Source organism: Pseudochaenichthys georgianus, chromosome 4 (assembly GCF_902827115.2).
Source record: "Pseudochaenichthys georgianus chromosome 4, fPseGeo1.2, whole genome shotgun sequence".
Lineage (NCBI taxonomy): Eukaryota > Metazoa > Chordata > Actinopteri > Perciformes > Channichthyidae > Pseudochaenichthys > Pseudochaenichthys georgianus.
Window position 1 is genome coordinate 19,800,676 of NC_047506.1, and position 27,696 is coordinate 19,828,371.

A 27,696-nucleotide genomic window follows, 5' to 3' on the forward strand; every position below is an offset into this window, starting at 1 on the left:
TTGGAAAAGAAGCTAGCCAAAAGAGCTAAATCCGAACGGCAAAATATAGACTTTCTGCAAAGCAATTGTTATTCACCTTTGTGTCAATTGGACAAAACTAAATTATTGAAAAGCGCAAATCTACACAGAACCATTAGAGAAAACCAAATGTGTTATCTAAAAAAACAACAGGAGAGACATTCACAGACTATGGCTAAACCTAGAACTGACTAACGCCCAGTTTCCACCGGGTCCGTCTGCGCCGCGGCGGTCGCAAGAATCGCGGCCACTCTAGTCAATGGGTGCTATTCCACCACACGCACCGCGTTACGGCTCAGACGCGTCCCAGAAGCGGCTCGGCGCAGCGCTTCTCTAAAATTAGGATGAATCCTATTTTTGCCGCAGCGCAGCCGTAACATAAGGTCGGGCAGGCAGCCCCCCCTCGCAGGAAGTGGAAAGGTGAGCATCCGGGCCAGGCCCATCCCCCACATATACTAATTTAGCAGACCCCCTTCCTTCATCACAACACCTCCACTACGATACGCACAATGGACGACGAGGTTTTCATCATGGAAGTGGACTATTACAATTATTATTAACTGTGTCTGTAGACTACAACACAACAAAATAGGAAATTTATAACAACAATAAACACAATTTAAACAGACACAAAAATAAAACATTTAACTACGTAGCCTACTTACTTTCTAGTAGAAGTACAAATGTCCAGGATGCCCGAATCAATAACAAAACTGCGAGCCTGCACGCACGACGCTACGCCTCTGAAACGCTTCTGGGACGCGTCCGGTGGGTTATGGCGCTAGAGGAGGTCGGACCAAAACCGCGGCGCAGCCGTGACGCGGCGCAGCGCGGTGCAGACGGACCCAGTGGAAACTGGGGGTGAGTGTCCTTGAGGAAGATGTAATGCAATGTCAGAAGATTACACAGGAAAATGTGGCATGCAGCCAATCCAATACTTTAAGAGAACTGTTTATGACAGAGCATTCAATCCAATAAAAACACCCAGGGACTACAGATGAAAATTAGCTCATCTTACTCTGCCATAATTACATTCAGGTGGAAACTGAAATGTTGAACAATGTCCCCTGTCCCTGGTTAATAGACACATCTGCAGTTTAGGGTAACCTAGCAATACCCATGATACTCACGATAGTTAGTGGATGAGGAATTAAAAAAGAAAATTGGATAACATCAACAAACATAAGTATTATTACGCTGATCATGTTAATATAATTATTATATAAATAATGGCATATATATACACGCAATCACTGCTGAGCGAACTCTGTTGTAACACTGTTATAACATGGAAGTTATATCAGCATCAACACCAAATGTAGTTTAAAGGGAGCTAGTGAAACTGTACAACTGGGAGAACATGTAATGTGTCAGCTGTTACAGGTTTTAGCTGGATGAGTATTGTCTGTTAACTAATGTTTATGAAATAAAAATTAGAGGTTCAACTTGTGATGGAGACCGCATATTGGTCAGCACCTCTGTTGGTAAATCTGGTCATTCAAAATAAATGGTGTGATGGAAAAACAGAAGGGAGGTCAGGAAGAAAAGAAAAGTAAAAATAACTACACAAAGTAAAGACAACAAAAAAGTGAATGTAGACAGTTGTGCTGTCACTATGGAAGGAGTCAGTGAATGGGGATCACTCAGTAGAGTGCTCTTTGGAGGTGGACACTGATGAAAAACACGACCAGAAGGCCACCGTTAATAATTCATTCTGCTCCAAAACAAAGCCAGCGGGGCCACTTGGAAACAAAGGTGGAGGTTGATTCACCTTTCACTGCTTCCCAGCATCCCACCCTCTTTCACCCCTGGGCTCCAGCTGATTCCAGTCAACAGCAAAGCATTGGCATAAACAAGGATTTACTACATTAGGTGCTATCGACAGCAACACACAGTACAGAAAGTAATGAGGTAGGGGGTTTAAAATCTTCTTAAAAAGGACATTAAGCAAGCGAGTCAGTGAGTAAAGTTTATATATGCATCACCCTTCTAGAGCCCCTTTCTAGAGACTAACACATGAAAACGTCAATCCAAGGCCTACAAATAAGCTTTAAGATACATATAAAAAAGTCAATTTACAGACTGTGGCAGCAATGTAAACCTTCACAGTTGTCAGCCTCGGCCTGTGTCATAATGTTGACCAAGAAATAGCCAGTATTGCCAGACCTACAGTCAGGTAAATATGTAATATTAGATAATGATGAATTACATTATGCTTTCCATACATTGGGGCGATTGCTACATGTCCCAATGTGTATTTTTGTGGTCATTTTATTTGACTGCAGATACGGTACATTAAGTTGAAGGCAGACCCGGCGCCAGAACAAATCTACAGAGCATATGATTTTCATGGGCGGGCACACAAAACCGTCATGTCCGAAATGTTCTTTTGGGGGTGCTGTGGGGTAGCTTGACGTTTCATAGAGGGTGCTCAAACATGTAGGGTTTCCCATTAATGTACCGGCGCTACAGTTGAATTTTCTACTGCAACACTCCCCACACGCACATACACACTACACCCGCGACTGTTACAATGAAGGCTCGATAATAAGCTCACATATAGGTGTAAGCAGGGGTAAAGTGCTATTTTTTATAAGTGGGGGGTGGACCAAACATCCCCTAGGTTTTCTTTTTTTATATTGAAGTTAAAAGAATCAATCTGGTGCACTTTGACAGCAAAATTACGAGATCTATGGATACATCTCTCAACACCCATATGAAACAGAAGTGTAAACAGATTCTCTATTTCTTTATGGATATTTTACAAATCACTCTGTATTTTTGTTGTATAGTATTTCATACCGGTTTTTCATTTATTACTCTTATATTACTATCTGACATCACATATATCGTGGCATTAAAGTTCAGATATTTATAATTAAAACATTTTAAATATATATATTTTTTAATTTGATAAATAATAAAAACCGTGTTTACTGGCGGAGGGCAGGAATATCAAATGGGAGAGCCTCCCACAGCGCCGGGTCTGGGTAGAGATATGGCATGTTTAATATTATTAGTTCAACAGTACATGCATTAACTCAGAAGCATTGTTGTTGTATTAGTTTGAATGCACCAATACATTGATGTTCTTTGTGTGGATAATTGAAGGTGCTTCATAAATCATTTAATTTGTATTTAGGATAAAAATCAAAATATAGCTCTGATCCTTGACAGTGTTCTAGTCCAAGAGCGTGGGGGTTGGGATATGAAAGAATAGGTGGTTATTGGGGCAGATTAGAGCCGTTTCACTGCCTGGATACAAACATTCAGCGAGCACCATCAATGGACCAACACTAAACCAGCTTAGCAGGCACAAGCCAGTGTATATATGTATCAACTGTGGGCCGAGCATCGTCTGGATTCAGTTCCCAGGTGAAGGGCTCTCAAGTAGGAAAATCCCAAGTACTGACAACAGACATAGACATTGGCTTTAGTGCAGCATGCTTTACTTGTCGGACATAAAACCTGCATCAGACATTAAGTTGTCAAAGATTGACACACGAAAGAAAAAAATGTATCCAGTAAAATAGATCATGTTTTAATTAAAGATCTCACTATTTACTGTTTCAGACTTTCTACCTCTCCTGGATCTTTCATATGTTTGAGTGTCAATGCCTGTAATTATCTCGATTGCGAACATCGTATTAAAGTCTGTCAGGTAGAGCAGCTACAAATTTGTAATATAAATGAAAATAAAAGAGCAGATTATTGTTTAAGGCAGTAATGGTTGGGAAGGAACATTCTGTTGACAGTTAATGTAAGAGAGAAGATGTATGAAGCAAACACAGTGGGAAGTGGAAAATGTCAAATGTAAAGATAGGAGCTAGCTCACAGCATGTGGAAAAACTATTAACAGCTATAATATTCCTTTAAATGATAACAATTTATGTTGAACACTCTTTAACAGAAAAAACATATATACATAGTGACCTCCAGCACTATGTCACCTTGTATACTGCGCATACAGCAGTTAAATAGTAAAGACGAGCTGAAGGCAAAGATTGACAGGATGCCTACTTAAATCACCGTCTATCATCTTCAACTCACCTCACCAAACATGGCAATAAAGACACGTCTGACAACTCTGGTTGAGACATTACTCTGTTCCACCTATTGTCTTTACACCATGTAGTTCAGGATGTTACATCTCTTAGTTCTAAGGCTGATGGTAACAGTAGGAATATGCCTTTCATCTACCTTGAGCTAGTTTTTGCCTCAAATGCAAATAAATCCTATATTACTTGTATAGCCTTTCTTTTCAAAGCCTTCTAATACACAACAGATTGACAAAACTGTGATGATGTCAATCCTAAAGGTGTTGTGCATTTATTGAATGATAAAACACAAGCTAGTGTGAACCTGCAGTGAGGAAGAGAAAGAAGCAGAGCACTACTCTAGCTGTGAGGCTACAGTCGATCCTTCCAGACAAGCAAGTGTTGTGACCAGAGAAGACGCTGTAGGCTGGATCTCCTTAATCCGAGCTGTCATATCAGTGTCAGCGGGGCCAGGAGGCTATGCTAATTCACACACGCCGTGCATGCAATCCCTGCTGTATGCTAGCACAGTTACAACTACAACAAACATTATAAAATGATCACAAATGTGTCATTACTTGCTAATTTCCATCTACACATGAAATTCTATATTCAATTAAAAGCTTTCACGCCTTCCATAAATACTCCAAATGGCTAATAAACCCCATCTTAAAAAGTACTTTTCGCTTGATAATTTGTTAACATGAATCACAAATGGGAGAATGAGATCCAATATTTGGATTTTTCTTTTCAAGATATAGATTTTCCTGAAGCTTGGGTCCTTCCCTCCTGTGGGTATATAAATGGGAGCTGGAGTGCTGTATTCTGATGGCACACAGAGCCGGGTTAGGAAGGGTGCTGGGAATAGCCCTGCAGTATATTGTAAGGAGGGGAGAATAGAAGTGGTGTTGCTTGGCTGTTTTGTGGCCATACAGTGCAGCCGGTCCCTACAGAGACTATAAAGCAGACGAAAAGTATGTGTGTTTTTGTGAGGGAGGCTTTGATTGACAAGACTTAAGACCCCCACAGGTTGTTTTTTTCATTCATGAATGAATGATGGAAGAACTCAAACTAGTGGCAGGTCACAAGCTAGTGGAACTATGCTTATGTATGTGCATGATGTGTATCTGTGCATGCATGCGAACTGTATTTTCAGCTGAGAGTGAAAACCTTGCATCTCTTAAATGGCAATGTTTGAAGACCTCAGAAAAGCTCTCCTTTCTTTATGCTAAATGTAAGCTATTACTTGAATGTGTACACATACTGTGGTTTCTAGAAGGTTGATCAAAAGCATAAGGTCAAATCTGAGAGTGTGTATTCATACTGTAAGCAGATGGCCACCTACCCGGTTTGCAATTATTCAAATATCAAGTACTTAATTAACTAAGGCACATGTTAAAAGACGAAAGGAGAAACAGAATTGTCATGGCGACAACAAGCACAGAGAAGTTCATAGACCCTCACAGTTACCATGGCAGCCTATCTTATGTACATTACTCCATTTATCTGTATGTGGGTTATCGGGCGTGGGTGTCATGTTATTCCAGCCTGGCTGATGCTACCTTTGATTGTACACCGACGTTCAATGTTATTGCTCAACTGACACATGGCCTCAATATGATCCAACATCAAAAAGTAAAGCATCTCAGAGCCCCTATACTAATTTTCTCTTTGATTTCTTTGCATTCTTTATAAAGTATTAACTTGGGTATTTCTGGTCATGCGTAGGAACTTCATAAATCATCAATTTCACGTCATAGTACCGGGATTTAATCAGATTTTGTATAACCAATAAAATAAGAACCACATTTCTGCCTACATATATTATGTGTTAATTAAACACTGATACCAGAATACAGGTTTGTTGAGTTTTCAAGAGTGGAACATATGTGATATGACGTGGACACGCTGTGCCTCTTCACCAACATTTAGATTCTTGCGCTTTCACTTAAATCCTAAAAGCTTGGATCTTATATCTAAAACTAAGGTTATTACTACTTCTCATTCTTCTAAATCTACTCCTGTAATCTATTCATTCTATTTTCTCTTTATCCTTTCCCCTCTCTGACCTCTCAAGGTTCTATTAGAGGGTAACAGGTTGCAGAGAGGCCTATTCCGGCCGGGGAGTGTTATGAGCGTATTCACAGCGTACCTCCTTACCTCTCACCTATTCCATTAAGGTTGCAGTGGGGACCTTGTTCCCTGCGTGTGCCTCTCCACCTCTGTTTCTTACTTCCTACCCTTTTCCCTCAACCTATCCTAATGGAATGCATGTACACGTTAGTTTAGCTGCTATAGGCTCGGACTGTCGAGGGACACCTTACTTCTTCCTTCTGTCTGTCTACCTGTGTACTCATGTTCCGATTAACCCAGCATCCCCCACATTTTCTTTTTTGTGTCTATATCTACGCCGGGATCCTGAGTCGAGGCTGATCCTGTTGCTGTGGTTGTGTGTCCTGGATCCTCTATCCTGAGTTCTGGATTGAGTCCTGGACTTCGAGTCGTGGCTGAACCAGTCTCTGCGGTCCTGCCTGACTCATCACACTACTTCCCTGATGGCTCCCACAGGATTGTTGACATCCTCTTGGATTCATCTACTTATTATAAACAGATACATTTTCCAAACATTTGGTCTACCTACGCTGTAAAATGCATTTACACACAGCATCTATTGCACGTCTGTCCGTCCTGGGAGAGGGATCCCTCCTCTGTTGCTCTCCCTGAGGTTTCTCCCATTTTCCCCTTTAAACTGTGGGTTTTTCTCTGGAGGTTTTTCCTTGTACGATGTGAGGGTCTAAGGACAGAGGGTGTCGTTTTCTCATACTGATATTCTGTACAAACTGTGCTGTTGTATTTGTTGTAAAGTGTCTTTATTGTAAAGTATTTTTATTGTATGTACAGCATACATTGTTGTTTTGTTTCACCCTTTTTAATCTTGTAGCACTTTGAGTTTTGTTTACGCAAATGAAAAGTGTGCATATAAATAAAATATATTATTATTATTATTATGTGTCCAAATAACCAATAAGAGGGACAAGGTGTTGGTCTTTTGTACAGCCACAGGACCAAACAAAGTGACAGTGTTGGCACGAAACTGTAAGTAGCAGTAGATGCTTCTGAAACTGTTAATAAGTAACAACAACACAATGATTTAAGTAGGAATTATAAGGCTCCTTAGAGTGTGCTGTGGTGAAACCGTTGTTCTATGACAGGCATTGCACCTGTGGAGAGACAGACCTCTGTAAACACACTGGCTGTGCTGTGAGATTGTTGTTTGCAAAGGAAGGTCTGGAAATAGCTAACTGAGCAATTTCTTTTTAGCTGCAAGCGAGGCACACCTTCGGCTCTGGGGGGAGGAAAAGGTTGTTTAAATGTCACCTCCTGACTCTAACTCCACACACATTGCTGCGCCAGCCGAGAAATAAGTTATTTGTAAATGTCTCAGATGCCCTAAGGCCATGGCGTGTGTGTGACAGAGTGTGTATTTGTGACTCCGTGTGTGAAGACTGTAAATGAGAGCTGTACAACACTGAACATGACATTTGCAATATATGATATCAAGCTAGCCCGCCGCAGGCCATATGCTGCTAAATGCTCAGTGAGTTAGTGTAACCCAGTGTTTCTTACCTTGGGAACAGACCACCCAAAGGTGACAGGATCCCTTTGGAAGCTTTCAACATGTTTTATGAGTAGGTCGATTTGCCAATGTACTGCCAGATTGGCGGGCCACTGGGCCGAAAGTGACCCTTCCTGGGGGTAAGTATTCATTTAATTTCAAACCTTTATTTAGACAGATAGGTCCCTTGAGATCATGGATCTCTTTTACAAGGGAGACCTGCATCAATTTAGTTCCACATGAAACATAAAAACAACATAAAAAACAAACAATAGAGGACATCATATTTACATATTCACCAACACTTACAAACACCCATAGTGTCAGAAAGCATCTCGTGCAGACGTGCCTTAAAAACATTCAGAGAAATAAAATTGCTCAATTTGAATTTGGACTGTAGGCTGTTCCAAGCAAGTGGAGCTGCGCATATAAAAGCCGTCTTACCTAAGACAGTCCTCACTCTTGGCACATCTAACAAGACCACATCCTGCGATCTTAGACAATAGCTGCCCGCAACTTTCTGCTTTACCAGAGAACAGATGTAATACGGGAGTTTGCCCAACATAGCTTTATAAATAAAAGTGTACCAGTGACTGAGCCTCCGTACAGAGAGTGATGGTAGACCTGCCTTGGTATACAGTGTACAGTGATGTGTAAGCGCTTTATAATGTGTGACAAATCTCAGAGCACTGTGATACGCAGCATCCAATTTGCTCAGGTAATTGGCAGGTGCATTCATATACAACAAATCACCATAGTCCAGCACAGGTAAAAAGGTCACAGTGACTAGCCTTTTCCTGGCCTCAAGCGAGAAACAGGACTTGTTTCTGAAAAAGAACCCTAGCCTAACCCTCAGTTTTTTAAGCAGGTTATTGACATGAAGTTTAAAAGAGAGACAATCATCAAGCCAGATACCAAGGTATTTGTAACAGGCAACAACTTCAAGTTTTGTTCCTTGCGTAGTTACAATATCTAAAACAGGCTCTGGTGTCTTTTTTGCTTTTGAAAAGAGCATTACCTTGGTTTTATCCATATTTAAAAGAAGCTTTAATTCAGAGAGCTAAGTCTGAATAGTGTTAAAAACAGCCTGTAATTTTATATCATTTTATAATGTATATTTATGATGTTTATTTAATAACTCAGTGTGAAAGTTATGTGTACACAGGGTGTGTTTAAGGCCTGCAATTGTATTAAAGATTTTATCAAACTGACCATCTGCCGCCACCACCATCTGCAAAGCACATTTGTATAAGACTTGTAAAGAAAATGTAAAAAAAACAACATTATGTTTTTATGGCAGTGGGATATTTTCTATATAAACTCGTTTTTACTGTTTTACTAACATAGGCCTGCTATAGTATATTTTATTGGAGAATAAGTCATTCCCGAGGACGAAATATAGATTGCTGAAGTACATTTTATTCAGGGTGTGTGACAGTTTCATAAAATAAAAAAAGATGCCTTTAAGAGACTTATAATCAGAAAGCGAGAAGCAATGGGAAAAGTTGCAGGTTTTATGTACAAAATGAAACGCAAATAAAAACTCACACCTTTCACCTTTTTGTTTATAGAAACTTCATGATGTAGCTTTTTTCATGTGAACATTCGTTTTATTTTTTTTAAATCTACGCTTCCTCATCACAATAAATATCAGTTCAAATACCAGGTAAAATAAAAAATTGAAATCTGTTTCGTGATGTAAGTTTAGGACTAGAAACCACAGATGGTTTACAGCCCATCCGAACCCAACGCCTGAACAGTGCTGATTTACGATGACGATACCCTTCAATAAGGACGGCGGTCCAATTATTAAAAATTCAATCCGCATTAACGTCGTCACTGAGGCCAGACAACAGACATTAATAGGCTCCACATCCCCTGCGCACTTTGCTGTCATTTGCCTCTCTTCCCTGTTTCCCTCCCTCCTCCATCTTCCCCTAGTTCTATTCATTTGGCGCAGCTATTAATAGCCGGCCACCCGCCTATCAATACCATCACAACTCCAGCAAGGCAGAGGATGTGGGCATGGCCCAAGCCCAGCCAGTGGAATTTCAAACCTTTATTTATCCAGGTATATTCCATTGAGATCATTGATCTCTTTTTCAAGGGAGACCTGCTCAATGAGAATAAATGAGGCAAACTACAGAAACCTGGTCTTATGTAAGGTGAGAGAGAGGCTCATCAGACAACTAGATACTATAGGAAAGAGACGGAGAGAGCCATGTAGAGAAACGGGACATAAAGAACAAAAGAAAAAACCGTCCCAATTTCATGGATAATTGGAAACTGAAAGATCGTGAAAGACAAAAGGGAGACATTTACACATTAGGTGCAAGACAACAACAAATATGTGAGGAAAGAGAGGAATCCACCAGCTCTCTCAATGTTTACACACATTCCTTTCCTCCCATTCCCCCCTCAGTGACTAAAACCTCATATTTATGAGTCCACATTCCTCCCTCTCCATTTTCTTTCCATCTACCCCCCACCTCCCCTCTCACTTTCTACTTATTGATCGAGACAGGTTCACTCGCTTCTCTGCGGCAAAGAGAAAGACTATTGCATTATCCATAAAGCAAGGTTCTCCGTCTGCTTTGAGTGTTTATATCACCTCCTCCTCATCGTCCTCCTGCTGCTGCTGCTGTCTGGCCTTTGTCACTCTACCTACTGGTTTACAAATCTCTCGATAGAAATTCAAAGATGGGTCACACACCTGCTTTCACAACTGCTCGATCACATTTGGAAAGTTACTTTTACTACGATTTGTTGAAAACCTGGACAGGAATGCCAGCTCTAGCTCAAAGAGCTATTGAAAGATAAAATCAGATGACCAAGACATTGATATATTTAAAACAAACGGTCAAAAATATCAAGCATGTTTCACTGGATGACAAAATGATGGATTGGAATGGTTATAATAATCACGCAGTGCCTTGTGTTATCAACTCCAGATGCCTCCATAGGACAAATACATACAGCTATAGTCTTTGTTCCTATCCTACAGTGGAACTCAATTCACCTATTTGCTGGAATATATGTAAAATGAAAGAATATAACTGTCTAAAAACTTGCTACCCAATTGTAATTAAGTGTTTATGTTACTGTAATATATTTGCACCTCTGGCCATTGAGGCTTTAACATTTACTATGACCTCCTAATCACTGGTGGCAAATAATATAATATTGGGAACAAAATGTAGGGGTTTGTGCTACACATGTTGGATGACATATTAATGTTACTTAAACTTAAAAATAAATGTGATGGTTAAATGACATCAAAACCATGAAAGTCTCTTACCTGGTTTCCACCAAAACCCAACCAAAGGACTGTTAACTTCTGATTCAGATTACGCTATTGTCCATTACATAGCTAATTATTTCAACAGGTTTTTGATTGAGGGAACAGCTGATGGAACTGATGAAATAAAGGATTTGTTGTTATGCAAGTTTCCAAGAGAAAGATGTAATACTTTCAACAGGTTGTTTGCTAAATATTCATAACTTCGGAGGAAAACAAGGAAAACTGATGAGCTGAAAGATCAGAGTCCCCTCTCTAGAACCTGTGAGACTACGGTTTCCCAAGTTTACCTTGAGTAATTAATACAGCGCAGGAGGAGAGAGAACTACACACATCAACCTATGAAGTAAAAGAAACTCTTGACTCTCTTGTAGATACATGCATACATATAGCGGTAACTGCTTGGCATGCCAGCCCTCAGATCAGAATATGATAAGATTTTTTTCTTTGCAACGTTGACGTGTTTAGATTTTTTTTTAACTAAAGTATACTTATTATGAGCATTAGTCCCTCTATAAATCAGTGTGTCGGTGTGTGTGTACCTTGGTGATGAGGATGCGGTAGTGCTCAAGCAGGTCGTGGTTGTCGTGGCAACCGGCCAGCAGCTGCCAGACTTCTGCTCTGAGTGGCTCGGGAATGCCACTGCGAACCAACGAGGGCAAACCCTTCGGCCGAGTGGACAGGTTCGCGTGCCTGATACACAACACACACAGATAATGCATTAGTTTCTAATCCAATTCAGCCTCTTTAAATCTTAATGTGAAGTGCAGCTGGACAGGTTTGATAATTGTTTCTTGCGCAGAGACAGTTTGTAGACCAATCAAATCGATCAAGTGCGTTATACGCCTGTCACACTGAAGTAGACATATGGCACAACAACATGACTGAGATTACGGTATGAACTTCAGTGTCGAGATGCGTACAGATTGAATGCATTATTAACTGCCTTACTAATTACAGTATGACCTACCTCATTAGTTGGAGTACAGTTTTGAGTACAGTAATACTGTAATCACTCTAATAACTACAGTAATCAAGTAGAATAGACCAGAGTCTCAACCGCAGTGCTGCCATACTGTGAGAGTTCTTCCACTTGAAATATCTTGCATTTTTTTAAACACAGCGTCAGCTCTTTTTAATGATGCTTGAAATCTCATCATAATGCATTTATTGAAGCCAGATGAAAGCTATTTCTTGATAAACTACTTCACCTCATTGTGCTGAGGAAACAACAAGAAAACAGGCTGTGAAATCAAATAAAAGTTGAACATCTTTCATATAGTTAATATAGCTTCACAACTAAAGCTGTATGTAACAAAGTAGTTGCTATTACAGCACAAAGCATTGGAATAATGACAGGACACCGTATGTGTTAGAGAAGATACATTAATACATTAGCTTTGTAAGAAGGGAACTGTTTTCTAAAGTAAAATAGTTGATATCACAATCAAAAGTTCTCGGCATTTGCACAAGATAAACAGCTGGAATTCATAAGTACATTAATGTACCGTACTTAAAATCCCGTTGTATTACCCTTCTTTATATTCACCTCACATTTCTCTAAATTTAGATAAATATGGTGCATCTGCCGGCTCCAATGCTGTATTAAGTATATTTTTAAATGCTTGTTATTTTTATTATTAGGATTTAAGTGCCCTTTACATTAAATTGTTATGACGAACATGTCCTGAGATATTGAAACACTTTGGTAGCAGCTAAAAACGTTCCTTCAAATCTTCAATGAAATGTTTTCCATTTGAGGGTACAGTATTTCCACATTACCAGCACCTGGTTCCCTCTCTATTCCTCCACCATTCACCTCTAAACTCTGTATCTCTAGCGTAGCCATTTCTCCATTTTTATTTGTATCTATACTTTCCAGTCCTGTATCCTCAATCGTTCCAGTATCAACCTCACCATGTCCAGCGTACAGTTGTCTTTAACCATTTAATTTAATCTAAAATTAAATTATTTGCAATTTGAAATGTCTCAGTCTTTCTTTCTTTTTTAAACCTTACCATCTGGTGAGGATTCCTCCCCAGGACTCCAGGATTTTCTCAGGACAATCTTTGGAAACGTCTCCTGTGCCACTGGAGATTTCACTGTCACTATCTGTAGGAAACACAGACACACACAGTTTTAACAAACATTTAGAGCATAAATGGATAATTCCCGATATCTTTAACCTATCAACACCTCGTTGACAATGGCTTTAAAAAGTTATATTACCAAATGTGTTGCGCTACCTTCATGTTAATTACTATGCAAAGACAACAAGACACATTGTATGGTCTTGAATAAAGGATTTGTGGAGAGTAATGTGCCATCAGTCATAAGCTAGAAGGAGATTTATACCTATATATTTATATACCTTTTTTTATGTACTGTATGTATCTCAGCGAGGTCTGAACTGTTTGCATTTAAAAACCTGTTAATATTGATGCACACAGCGAAATCTAGAAAGGAATTCCATTATGTTTGTTGGCTTGTAAGGCAGACAAGACGCAATCGGCACATTGAACCACTTGTGTTTAGATGGAGAAACACTAATTGACCGTCTGGCCTGCTCTGCTGCTGGAGAGATGAACGGATCGCCACACAGAGCCCGCCCACTGGAACAAACACACACACCTCGCCGAGTCCAGCACATACAAACACAGTGAAAATGATACCTGGGTATGAAAACCCTATGGTGGCAATGAACTACTCAACAAGGCGTTAGATAACTGATAACCAAAAACCAAGTTCGAACAGCAACAAAAGTCTTTCACATCCTCATTCACTAACACTAAAGCTTTTAATAACTCCTTGGCATTAAATTACGAGTTAAGACATTTTCTTCTAGAACATGCTCAATGCACTGCTGCTCCTTTATACCTTCCAGCCTCAGCAGGAGCTTTTCAGGTCTTAATAAATGCTTGATGAGCACTTTCAAATGTTTCAGACCCAGCACAAAGCGGCAGCCTCTTGCCGGAGAGCACGTGGAGAAGAAGCCTGAGTCCAATGCCACTGCCAACCAGGTGATGAAAGAAACTGTGAAGACGAGGGCCATTAAGGTTACCCTTTAATCTCGAGAGGAGCTGTGCATTCACTTTAGGATTACTTTTAAATAGGATCTATCAGATGTTGAAGCCACTAGTTGATTGGTTTTGTCTACATTGAAATTGAGCAGAAATCCCCTAGTAGTGCCATAAAGATCTTCTACCCTCATATTTATAGTATTTTAATCTACTTATGTCCTTTACTTTGTCTTGCACTCTCACTGCCTTTTTTACCGGAGTCTACTCAATCAAACTTTTCTTGTATTGTTGATTTTAATAATATTTGTATTATAAATGAACTGAATGGATGTATGCATGTGTTTCATTGCAGTCTGTATGTGTGTATACAATCAGAACATACACACAAAGGGTCTACCTGCATGTGTATAACAAAAATAGATAAACAATGAAAAACAATCACAAAGCCTGTTGTGAAAAGCTAAGGAAACAAAAATAATCGAGATTGTCAGCTTCGAGCCTATTTTCCTCCAGATAAGCAGGTGAAGAAAAAAAAACATCCACATGAATTGAATGCGCGTGTGCGAACAACGGTGGCATCTATGCTAAGAATGTATTCATTTCTGTACACAATGACGGCGACCTCCAGCTTCATGGCCCTGAGCGCCTCCAATTTCCAGCTCTGGGGGAGGAGGGGGCGCTTTAGAAAAGGCTCTCTGAATGGCTCCTGCAGTGCCAGTGAAAGCCGTCAGCTTCGGCCTTGGCGGCTGACTCGTGACTTTGGGTGACAATTTGGGCCTCCCACACGAGAACGGTAACGGTCGTATTCGCTACAGTTCTCTATCTTATAGACGGTTCGGCCACACGAGGCCGACAGGGAAACGCAGATAACGATAACGGGTCCCAGATCTGTGGACGAAACGCTCTGGGAGGCTAAACGGCTCCGTGTCTACGCCCTATACGATCATTTTCTGATAATGATGACGTTAACACCTCTTCCCACCTCTCCTGCTCACCCCCGTGTCACCCGCGCAACAACAACAGTTTTTCGAGTGTGTCGAGCCAGGTCCCGGTATCTCGCAGGACCCAGCAGTTGCCTCCAGCAGACACTGTGAAAGGACACGTTTCTGGTGCCTATTGCGTGTGGAAGGAAGACTTTTTTTGATAACGATGATGGCTCGTTTGCGTTAACATTCTCGTGTGGCTCCAGCCTCAGCAAACATATTTTACTGCTTCAAGATGAACAAAGAAGAAGAGTTTGACAGTGGCAGAGAAAAGAGAGATATATGGGCTGAGGTGAATATTCCACTGCAGTCCAGTAGTGCTATAAACCCTAACAGGACACACACACACACACACACACACACACACACACACACACACACACACACACACACACACACACACACACACACACACACACACACACACACACACACACACACACACACACACACACACACACACACACACACACACACACACACACACACACACACACACACACACACACACACACACACACACACACACACACACACACACACACACACACACACACACACACACACACTCCCTTCATTTACTTTAACACATACGCAAACAAACACACACTAAAACCCATTCCCCATAATCTCAACACATAGCTGGTATCTCATGCCATGCCTCACTAACATATATAAACATGTTCAACACACAACCCTGCCAATGTTTACGTGCCTTAACAAAATGAAACTTCACAGTTGATTCATGTCAGCCCAAAAAATAAACTGAGAAAGTGTGTGTTGGTAAACCTCTATTTCCAACTGAATATCTAGACAGATCTCATTTCGATGAGGCGTTCATGCAACCCAGAAATACCCCCCCACTAGATATGTGAAACTTAAAGTAAATGCTCGCTCTGACAAGCTATTTGTGCCTGAGAGGGTTCAGAGAAGTCTCTCGTTATGTTGATGACAGTGAGGGATTTGTGCAGAGCTATGCAATGTGAGGTCGCATTTTTCAATCATGCAAGAAAAATGACTTTGAGATGAGGCTCTTGGATGCATTTGTGTATCTATATACATATGTGTGGGGTTTTTTGGGGGGCGGGCATTCTGATAAAGAATGTTGGAGTTTAACAACAATGTCAAGCATTGTGAAGCCTGACGGGCTTTTGTCAGTTATGATTATGTATTGCGGTATAGTATGAGGAGAATCCAAGCGACTGAGGAGAGAGCGAGAGAGAGAAAAAGGAGGGAGAGACATCCATACCTTCATCAGCCTCCTCTTCCTCAGTGGGCGAGGCCAGTCGTCCTTCATTGCTCCTCTCTGCCTCCCTCTGAAGACTCACCACCTCATACACAGCATCGCTCTGTCCCACCCTCTCTGGTGCCTGCTGTACACACACACACACACACACATTGCATTTAGCTGACGCTTTTATCCAAAGCGACTTACAATAAGTGCATTCGACCAAGAAGATACAAACTTGAAGAAAACAGAATCATATAAGTACATCAGGTTTCATAGAGCCAAAACATTTCAAGTGCTACTCAACTGGTTTTAGATAAGCCAGTCCTTGATAAGTGCTTTGTTAGAAATTGTATTGCTCGAAGTGGAGTCGAAAGAGATGAGTTTTCAGTCTGCGCCGGCACACAGACTAGGGCTGAACGATTAATCGATTTTAAATCGAAATCGCGATTTTAAATGATGCGATTATCAAATCCACACACACACACACACACACACACACACACACACACACACACACACACACACACACACACACACACACACACACACACACACACACACACACACACACACACACACACACACACACACACACACACACACACACACACACACACACACACACACACACACACACACACACACACACACACACACACACACACACACACACACACACACACACACACACACACACACACACACACACACACACACACACACACACACACACACACACACACACACACACACACACACACACACACACACACACACACACACACACACACACACACACACACCTCTAAAGTACAGTATAAGTATAAGCTTATTTTATTTCATTATTATCTCTTGAGTATTAAAAGTTAAATCAGATGGATATGTTCTACAATAATTCTAAGCATACTGCATGTAAGCAGGCAAAAAATGTACAGAAAATCATTGACAGAAATTCATTGACAAATTGTCTTTAACTACTATGGTTCATCAGTACACCAGCCATGAGACAATCAGGTGCTACAGGGCTTAAACTGATGGGCAGTTACGATCTTTAAACACTTTTCTATATGCAGATCTCTTCAAGCACAGGAAAGTTAGGAAGAGGAGGATAATCCGGTATGAAAATGTTCATTTACAGCAGGGGTGGGGAACCTCCGGCCCCCGGGCCGTATACGGCCCCCGAGACCATTTGGTACGGCCCTCGAGGTAATTTATAAACACACACAAAAAAGATTTTTTTAATCTAGACCGCAAACAAATTAAACAAGCGAGTGCCTGTTTTTCCTGGCCAAGGTCAGGGTCCTTGAACACAACATGAGCCAAACGTGTCATCACGTGGTATATGTCTCGTCTGACAGGGGTGTAGTTCTGACGGGGAGCACCAGAAAGTCAGAGAGGGGTCTGCCTGCAGACCTCCACTCGCGTAGACCCCTCTCAAGACAGTTCCGGTGCAGACCTCCACTCTCAGGACACCTCCACTGTCAGTACAGGAAGTGCACGATAAGAATTTCAAAATAAAATCACCACTATCAGTACAGTGCCACTTTCCAAATAGGAAATGCACGCAAATACAAAATAAAATCGGATCGTGACACTTAATATAATACATATGTATATCTATATATAAATATATATATACGGACATCTTGCATTGTAGTTACTATCAGTACAGCCGCAGCGTCACTTTCAGAACAGGAAATGCACGCAAATACAAAATAAAATCGTACTTATTATATACATAAAGTATATAGATATATTGTAGTGCCGAGAGATATGGAGTCAGAGGCGGTGCAAGGAAGGTGCAAGAATCGTAATTTATTTACAAGCTGCACAGGACATGTTGTCGGGTCGCAGCCCGGGTCGACAAGAGAGAGAGCCAAGAGGGCACACCTATTTATAGGTAACCCATAACATGTCCGTGTGGGAACAATAACCGCAACTGTAGTTCCAGGTTTGAATTATGTCCCAGTGGTTAAATAGGTAGTCACCACACAAGCCCCCCCAGAATTCAAACATGGCAACAAAAAATATATCCCCACGTCCGTGGAGGAAGCACCACAAGGGCCGAGGAGGGTGGGGCCGCAGGTGAGGACCGGGCCATGGAACGGGCCACGAAAGGGGGCCGCAGGAGAGGGCAGGGGCCCTAACGAGGGCGAGGGCACCCACACCGAGGGCGGGCCGTCGTAAGGGGGCCGCACTAGGTGTTGCGGAGAACCCAGCAGTAAAGAGGGCAACCCGGCCGCAGGCAGACGTGCCGCGGCGGCGGGCATGAAGTCCTCAGCAGGTGCTGAGGCATCACCGGGAAGCAGGAGAGGCCAGACAGGGTCCCGGAGCGCGCCACCCATGGGCCGATGGAGCATGGGCGACGTCCGGAACTGTCGAGGCGAGAAGGGGTCCAGGAGTGCACCACCCAGGCGTCAATGAACGTGAGTGGCGTCTGGATATCCCCGGAAGGCAGGAGAGGCCAAACAGGCTCCGGAGCGCGCCACCCACGGGCCGATGGCAGCATGGGCGACGTCCAAAACCGTTGAGGCGAGACGGGGTCCAGGAGTGCACCACCCAAGCGTCGATGACACCGTGAGTGGCGTCTGGAACCGCCGTCGAGGTGGTGAAAAAAATGAGAGTGTCCACATGAGGTCAACCGGCTGGTCGAACCTCCTCTCTGGCACCGGAAAAAAAAATTGTTAACAGTCAGATGTCAACACGTCGTTAGTTGCTAGCCGTTAGCTGCTAGCCGCCGTTAGCTGTTGTTGCTAGCCGTTAGCTGCCACTGCTAGTTGTCGTTAGCTGTCGTCGGTAGCTGCTAGCCGTTATTAGCCCCTCGTGGTTAGCCGCTAGTCTTCGTCAGCTAGCGCAGCCAGGACGTGCAGCCGCACGCCCCGAAGAAACAAGCCCACGAGGTAGCAATGGAGTTGCTGGTCGACCCAGCAGGTCGTGCATCGTCCCCCCGTTGGATAGAAAGCCGATGCGGGAACGGCGAGCAAAGTCTCCAGCCTTCTGCGGAGCGCGCACCGAGCCTCAGTCCGCGTGCCGGTGGCAGCCACGGACGTCTCCAATCAAACCCCGGCATTTCGAGAAAGGTACTCGAGTTCCTTTTGCCGTGTTCGGCTCCGTCCCGGAAACTTCTCAAGATGTATCAGGGTCACCAGTGTAGTGCCGAGAGATATGGAGTCAGAGGCGGTGCAAGGAAGGTGCAAGAATCGTAATTTATTTACAAGCTGCACAGGACATGTTGTCGGGTCGCAGCCCGGGTCGACAAGAGAGAGAGCCAAGAGGGCACACCTATTTATAGGTAACCCATAACATGTCAGTGTGGGAACAATAACCGCAACTGTAGTTCCAGGTTTGAATTATGTCCCAGTGGTTAAATAGGTAGTCACCACAATATATAAAAATAGGGACACCTTGTATTGTTTACTCTCAGTACAGCACCACTTTCCGAACAGGAAATGCCCGCTAATACAACATACAATAGCACTGACACTTATTATCTATATATATATATATATATATATATCTATATAGATATATAGATATTTATATATATAAATACGACATCTTGTATTTTAGTTACACCCGCTAGACAACAGTGGAAGGTGCGAGAAACAACCGTGTTTGCCGGGTGCACCGCGGCGGAGGTGGAGAGGTTCCAGCTGGGAACCTTCACCCCGCTGCGGGACCCGTGGGACCCCTGGACGGTACGTCTTGGTCACGCTTCATATCGGCCGGCGCGGAGGCCCTCCGACAGTGGGTCGCGTTTGCCATTCGATCAGTGAGAGGAGAGGAGAAAAATGCAACAACAATTGTCAAAATCCGTTAATATATGGATGAGTGTGGGGGGGGGGCTGGACACAGGCTGTGGGGGGACACCCGAGACCGGGCAATGTCCCCGGGGAAAAAGTGAAAAAAAGTGTCCGAAAATAGGCACTCGTGAGGCGGGCAGAGTCCCCTGTCAACTCCCGTTACATTCCTCCATGGTGTCATTTGAGCGAAAAACTTTTACGAGAACCAGGCTGGGGGGGTCAAAAGGGCTTGACCAAGGCCGACCCAAAGTGCACCGTGGTCGGACTCATCACCTCCGTGATGAGTCTCCATTGTGATTTGAAAACTTCCATCAAACCAGAGCCATTTAATAGAAGAGTTACGACATCTCCGTTCACTCCAATGGACCACTTTTTTACAGCAATGGCGGATCGTGGAGCCTCTCAATCGTTCCCCGGAAGTTAGCGCCAAGGCTGGCAGAGCTGTGGAGTTGCAGCATAATACACCGTTCGTGACGGACTTTTAAAGGTAAGAAGAAGTTTAAAGATATATATTGTGGATATTATCAGTACATCTGATTCAAATGAACATGTGTATTAAAGGATGTCAGTGGATTATCCCTAAATTAGTAGATTTAGGGAACGTTCACAGATAACAGATTACGCTAGCATACCGAAGCAAGTTAGCAACACACGTTGAACAGCCTTTTAATTGTAAATTCCGTTCTCTCTATGTCATTTCGTCCAACATGTTGAATTAGAGAAGAGGGGCTTCTAAACGGGATTGTATGCGGGGGTGGAGGGAGTTAAATATTAGATAAATATAACTTTGGTGCGTGTAAGAGTGAGTGTTTTTAGCAGAGCCATATTGTGTCCTTGTGATTCTGTTGATTATTACCTGTCTGTATAATGTTGCAGCCCAGCTGATTCTGGATTGGTGGCAAAGGGAGAGGGACTTAAGTGAGAGTGAAAACACAAGGTACGTTTAATACTAGTGTTTTATATAAGTAAACACGTTATCTCCCCAAGGCAATAGGTGTGCTATATAGGTGTGTATAATCCTTTCTCCTGTCTGTTACTCCCTCTCTCAGCACAAGAACCAGAGGGGGGTTCAATGGAGCCTGAATACCTGCACTGAGACCCTCACCCTGCACCCTGATTCTCAACTCAGTGTTTTTCAAGCCTTTCCCTGTTTTTTTGTATTAAACAAAACATTAAGCTTTCCCAATGGTGTGGTTTTCGTTTTGTGAAAAAGTGCAAATGCAGTGTTTGTATATAAATCACATATTTTGTTGCTGTTGGTCGTGAAATTGCTCCTGCTGACTTGAGCCAGCCATTTTTTCCTCCGCTCCGTGTCAGTGGGGAAGCCGTACATTCGTACTCCTTTCTCTGAGCATCCCCAGGCAGCACAGCAAACCATGGTGGCGACTAGGAGGCAGCACAGCAAACCATGGTGGCGACTCGGAGGCAGCACAGCAAACCAGGACAACACGGAGGAAAAGGCACCGACAAACTGCATGATATGCTCTTCTATGTTTATTGAATTCCATGTATTTGCAATGGATGTTCCTAAAACAACACATTTAACATCATATCCTGTCGGTCTCCTGTCCTTTCTGAAAGCCATAAAGACGACATTAGTCATTTAGATAACTTGTGTCCTCAATTACCAGGGGATTACTGAAACTACCATGAATTTAAGAAAATGGTAGAAATGAATCCAATCTGAATTTTAAAGCATTACTTTAGATCCCCTCCCTCTAAATGTATCAATAAACATTAGAAAGTGATCCTCCTGACTACCATACAGGTTTAAGAAGATAATATTGGTTTGAAAGAATTCAAAGCTATAAATAAACAGCAACAGGCTCTTTAACAAGGCACTGTTAGTAACATGTAAACTAGTTGTTCACACTAATCCTAATATTATCACTTAATATTAGCAAATTCGATTTTATTTTTTAAAACATATTGATGTAAATACATACACATATCGATTTGTTGTATAAATATTGCAAATCAAAACCTTTATTCACTAATAATTACCAAAAATCGTAGTTTTATCTCCTGTTATCAATGCATTCACATTGCCCGCCATGAACTTCCGGGGAACGATCCCTCGTCTACATGAACCACGTGACGATAACCGTTTTTGGACTTCCGGTGTCGTAACTCTTCTATTAAATAGCTCTGCATCAAACGAGTCCTTCGGTGGGCGGGAAAAAAACGCGTCAGAATCGTCACTTCCTGTACTGACAGTGGAGGTCATAGATATATATAAACACTAGATGGCTCATGGGAGATTTTCCAGCGTAGCTGACTGGCCGCCATCTTGCTACAGTCAACAGTTACTCTGATTCGCGTTATGGTAGCTGTTGTAAGGGGAGTGATCTGCACAAAAATACTCTTAACTCGCTGAAATCTTGACTGATTTACAAACGGTTTGGTTTATTATAAACATTATTAGCATGGCTATGATACAGGATGCTTGGACATGTTGAAATTGCAGCTTTTCTTTGTGTATGTGGTTGTATTTATTAGCTGGCTAATAACAAGAGGCTGTCAGTGAGACCTAGTATTACAAAGTTCACCCAGCAACTTTACACCAGTGGGAGAGGCAGAACTGCTCTTTCTTTTCAACATAACTTAAGTTACACATGATTTCTTCCAAGTGGTTTGGCTTGTTAAAAACATCTTGCATTATGATACAGGAATTTGCTGGCTTTGTGTTTACAGAAGTACCTGACTATGCCGGACTTTTGTGCAGCCTACGGATGCTCCAATCGCCGCTGTCTGCAAACAAGAACCTGTGGGATCACCACATATGTTTATGTTTGCTCAGTCTAATAAACCCATAACATGGTTGTGAAAGAATACCAAAGCTGAGGCTGGACGATGATTGATTGTTAGTGTGCCATGTGTCACTGTGTGTCTTATTGGTTTTGTGGTATACTGTATTTTATTTTATTGTGTGCAAGACACATTTAAAACAAATAACCTTGAACCTTGAAGCCCCATCTCTCCCCACCTGCTACTGCTTCCTACATCCCCTCCACACCACACCAAGTTGTTCTTCTTAATAATAATAATACATTTATGTTGGGGGGCCGCCTTTCATAACACCCAAGGACACCTTACAGGGGCATAGGGGCAATATAGGGAACAATTTAAACAGTGGATTTTGTGATATATCAGCCGGGGTGAGTCCACAAATGGACTACAGAAGGACATATGGTACAGTTTATATTATTCTTGGTCTTTTTTCAATAACATATTTCAAAGGTTCTGGATTTGTTTACAAATCTAGAAACTAAATACAAAACTAGGATGATATGAAGATCTCATGTCAAAAATAATTGTGATAAATTAGACAGAACTGGCCTGTCTGTGAGCACATTTTATGTTGGTTTGGTTCTTCTGATAAAGGTGTGAATATCTAAATAATATACCAACATATGCTATTGTCATTAGTTGTGTCCCTGTTCTTCAAGCTAAGGCATTGCTCAATTAACAACTCTTGGTTTACAGAGTGGTAACATGAGACCGATTTTTATATATAAAATATAAATGTATTTTAATTTTATAATTTATTTTAAATATTGACAATATAATAAAATAAATGGAAATATATACACCGGCAAATATTTAATATAAATACCTTGTGTGTGTGTATAGCTATTGCTTTATCTGATTAATGTTATTTTCATATGAAAGTCCATGATTATAAGTATGCAGTATCATAACTACATCTTTGATGTTTATAAAAAACCAAACCGTTTGAAAATCGGTTGAAAATTGAGCAAGCTATGGTTATTTAAATAGTAAACCATAATGTTATGAATGAGAGCACTGCCTGTAGCAAGATGGCGGCCAAGTGGCAACGTCGGTCTCCATTGGCCAGCAGCGCGTGTGAGCCATCTAGTGTTTATATATATCTATGGTGGAGGTCTGCACCGGAACTGTCCTGAGAGTGGAGGTCTGCAGGCAGGCTCCCATGGGTCGTGGGGCGACACCCGAGACCGGGCAATGTACCCGGTAGAAACCGGGTGAAATAACCTAAGAAATAATAAAACCGGGGAAAAGTGGAAAAAAGTGTCCGAAAATAGGCACTCGTGAGGAGGGCAGAGTCCCCTGTCAACTCCCGTTACATATCTCCACGGAACTGTCCTGAGAGTGGAGGTCTGCAGACAGGCTCCCATGGAAAGTCGCTCCGGCACTTCCAAAAATTGCAGTACCCATAAGGAGCCGTACACATGCTGCAGTTTTTGCGTGGCTGTGTCTTTAGTTGAAAGCCCAGTGGCGATCTGTTCATCTGTCATACTGATCATACAGTCAATAACTTTGTTCTTATTAGCATCTGGTTAGCTAGCTATGCTAACGAATATAAGAAGCTTTTTCTACAACCAGTCAGGTAAAGGCACATCTTTATATGATCATTATAGTTGTAAAATAAGAGAATAAAGTAAATGGTTATAAAATACTATATGATAGTACAAAAAGGTGGTTATTAATAAACAAGAATACAGTTTGAAAGGAGAGTGATTTGTAAAATATCCATAGAGAAAAATAAATCCGCTTTCAGTTCCGTTTCATATGGGTGTTGAGAGATGTATCCATAGATCTCTTCATTTTGCTCTCTAAGTGCACCAGATTGATGCTTTCAACTTCAACATTTAAAAAAAATAATCTTTTTTTCTTTGCACAGCATGAAAGAAAGGCCAAATGAATGGGCTGTGATTTTAGTATTTTTAAGCACAGGTCAAATCTGTACGGCCCTCGGAGGATGTTGAAAAAATTGAAATGGTCCTTGAGAGGAAAAAGGTTCCCCACCCCTGATTTACAGCATCAAGGACCTGATTATATCACGGCAGCATAACAAGCACCAGAGTCATGGAGTAACAAACGAGTGCTCAAACCATTAAACCCTCTTTTCAGTTCTGCAGGACAGACAGCAGTCCCAGCTCTCCAGAGAACGAGTGCCGGTATTCAAGTGTCAGTATGAGAGTGGCAGCGACAGTCAATCTCAACAAGGCAATCGGCAGGACCACCCTCGGACCTAACATTGACCTAACTGATATTTTGTACAAACTGTGAAGTCCACTGAAGCAAATGTAACATTTGTGATATTGGGCTATATAAATAAACATTGATTGATTGATTGAACATTGAGCAACTGTCTGTATTGATCTTGCAGGTGGTCAGGCCAGAGCTCACCGTCCAATCAGATGACAACATTAGGAAGAAAAGGGCCATGTAGCAGGAGTTGGGTTGCGTTATTACAGTAACGCGTTACAAAGTAACGCGTTACAAAGTAACGCAAAGTAACGCGTTACTGTAATAATATTACTTTGTCGGTAACGGAGTAGTGTAACGCGCTACTTTTATAATCCAGTAATCACACTACAGTTACTAACATTGCCCCGACACGCGTTACTTCGTTACTTTCTAAAATCAGTCATAATCAAACCTCAACAAACACCTGCAAAGAACACATGCTAGGTGAAGCTAACGCACATAGCTGTTGTTTGTTTATTTATAACACACACACACACACACACACACACACACACACACACACACACACACACACACACACACACACACACACACACACACACACGTAGTTCTTCTTCTCTGTTTTCCGGTTGTTGCTTGTTTTGAATGACGAATACACACTACCGCTGCCTGCTGGTAAGGAGAGTTATTGCCACTCACGCATGCGCAGTTCGTACGTGCTCGGCTGAAGTCTGGCTCCAGTGCAACACATGGCCAACACGCAGGAGAACACGCTGACGCAACAGCGTGAGCAGAGATAGACTGCGCAAAATATACAGATAGCAGGAGACAGAGGACAGCCACGGTCAGATAGCAGGAGACAGAGGACAGCCATGGTCAGATAGGAAAACATTCAGGAGCTATCTGGATCAGTCTTATGCGACAGAAACTGAACTAAAGAGAACATTTGAAACTTTAGCAGTCTGCGTGATCTGCCTGTAGGGAGGGGCGGGCCGGCCCTGCGAGTAAAGTAACGAGTAAAGTAACGAATTACTTTATGTAGATAGTAACGAAGTAGTGTAATATATTACTTTTTAAAAAAAGTAATATGTAATATATTACTTTTTTTTTAGTAACGACCCCATCTCTGAGCAGGAGCTAGGGTAAGACCATTTAAAAGACTGAATAAAAAAATGAAAAACAGAATGAACTTTTATCTTAAACCAACCCTGATGACTGAATAGGGTGGGTTATAATCTGGGTCATCTACTGTATGTGCTTCTATTTTGGTGGCAAGAGATTGTCATTTTGTTACCTTTATTAGATGGAGGGGAAGAAAGAAAGACGTTAAAGACTAAGAGGGAGCACACCGGCCACCCAATATTTTGTGTTGGAGACATTAACTGAAATTAATCAAATAAACAACTTCTCAGGACTCTTGTGAATACTTTCATTTGACAGGTACAAAGATCTACATCCATTCATTTTTGTTTCTGGGCAGGCAATGTTTTGAAAGTGTTTGCTTCAGTCATATGAACTAGAAAATTGCAGAAATACATCAATGATCTCTGAAATTAGTTTGTTTTGAAATACATGGTGTTAAATGCTAAATAGAGCTTTAATCTAGTCCTTAAATCCATAATAATAGACTGAAGAAATATATAAAACAACCCAGACTACAATAGGCTTGACCTTGGATGTGGACCATGAGCTACTGATGTTTATTTCTGGTTTATTCAATTACTGTAGTGCTGCTGCCTCTCTCCTCCACCTGGTCGAATGGATCAATGATTCGCATCGATCTGCACACTCGCATGGCGTCTAATGACTAACTCAAGTCAGTGATGAGAGCACCAATTGGGAGTGAATCTCAAGCTCTGCCTATTTTTAGAAGAATTCTGAAGAGGCTGGGTAACATGTTGGCTTTGCTATGGTTTATGAGAAATTGTTAAGCCTACGGGATGAATTATTAACAGTGATTAATAATGGTGAGAGAAAAATTGGTCCAAAAAAGATCCACTTTATAAACAGAGTATTATCTATTATGGTTTTCTAAGCAGAAAATAAACAAGAACAAATTATTATTTCTCTTTGGTTGATTCATACAGAATATAGGGAATAGCCCTATGCTAGATGTTGTTCCATGAGATGAACACATTTGACCTCACAACATAACAGAATTCCTCAAATGTTGGTCTTTGTAGCATCATTACTATTTTCACAATTTTCATCTGTAGATATTTTAAATCTCTGGTAAACAGACGGAATCACTCCGAGCCATTAGTTTCATCAACCTCTGAATGCTGGCTCAACTTTTAGTCGCTCGTCTTGAAATCATCCAATCTGATCACTTTATAGATTTTCTTTTTTAGAAACAGGAAAAACCCGCTTGCAAAAACATGTTTGTAGCCTATGTAAATATTTTATTTTTACATATCTGCAGACTTACATTTTCTTTAGCTGAAATCTTGACTTATTGACATCAACATAGACTTGACACAGGTAATGTAGCCTACAGCCCTGGAAGGTTTGTTTCCCAGTGTAACAGACACCAATTACATTTTCTAGTGAAGCCGACGGAGAAAACATTCTGAGAAGTTGGCTTAGATAATGCCTCCCTGGTACTTCAGCTGGCTAATAACAGTTTTTGGCTAAATAAGACAATAGGCCTACATATTTTTATGTGTGCGTATCACCTCTGATTACCACCTTTCACAAAAAAACTCCTCATAATATT

The 27,696-nt window shown here is 41.6% G+C and overlaps 1 protein-coding gene across 5 annotated transcripts in view; it reads right to left on the reverse strand.

Annotated features, from left to right (window-relative positions):
- The window catches only part of rabgap1l (RAB GTPase activating protein 1-like), a 132,938-nt gene that overhangs the window by 87,587 nt on the left and 17,655 nt on the right, over nucleotides 1-27,696 (reverse strand). For 4 of the 5 annotated variants that reach the window (XM_071202914.1, XM_034080566.2, XM_034080567.2 and 1 more), the window contains exons 11-13: nucleotides 16,222-16,345; nucleotides 12,988-13,081; nucleotides 11,512-11,662 (exon numbers count right to left, since the gene is read on the reverse strand). In XM_071202914.1, the coding sequence (XP_071059015.1) occupies nucleotides 11,512-11,662; nucleotides 12,988-13,081; nucleotides 16,222-16,345 (369 nt within the window). The remainder of the gene's footprint in view (nucleotides 1-11,511; nucleotides 11,663-12,987; nucleotides 13,082-16,221; nucleotides 16,346-27,696) is intronic. The other variant, XM_071202913.1, reaches the window with a different exon arrangement.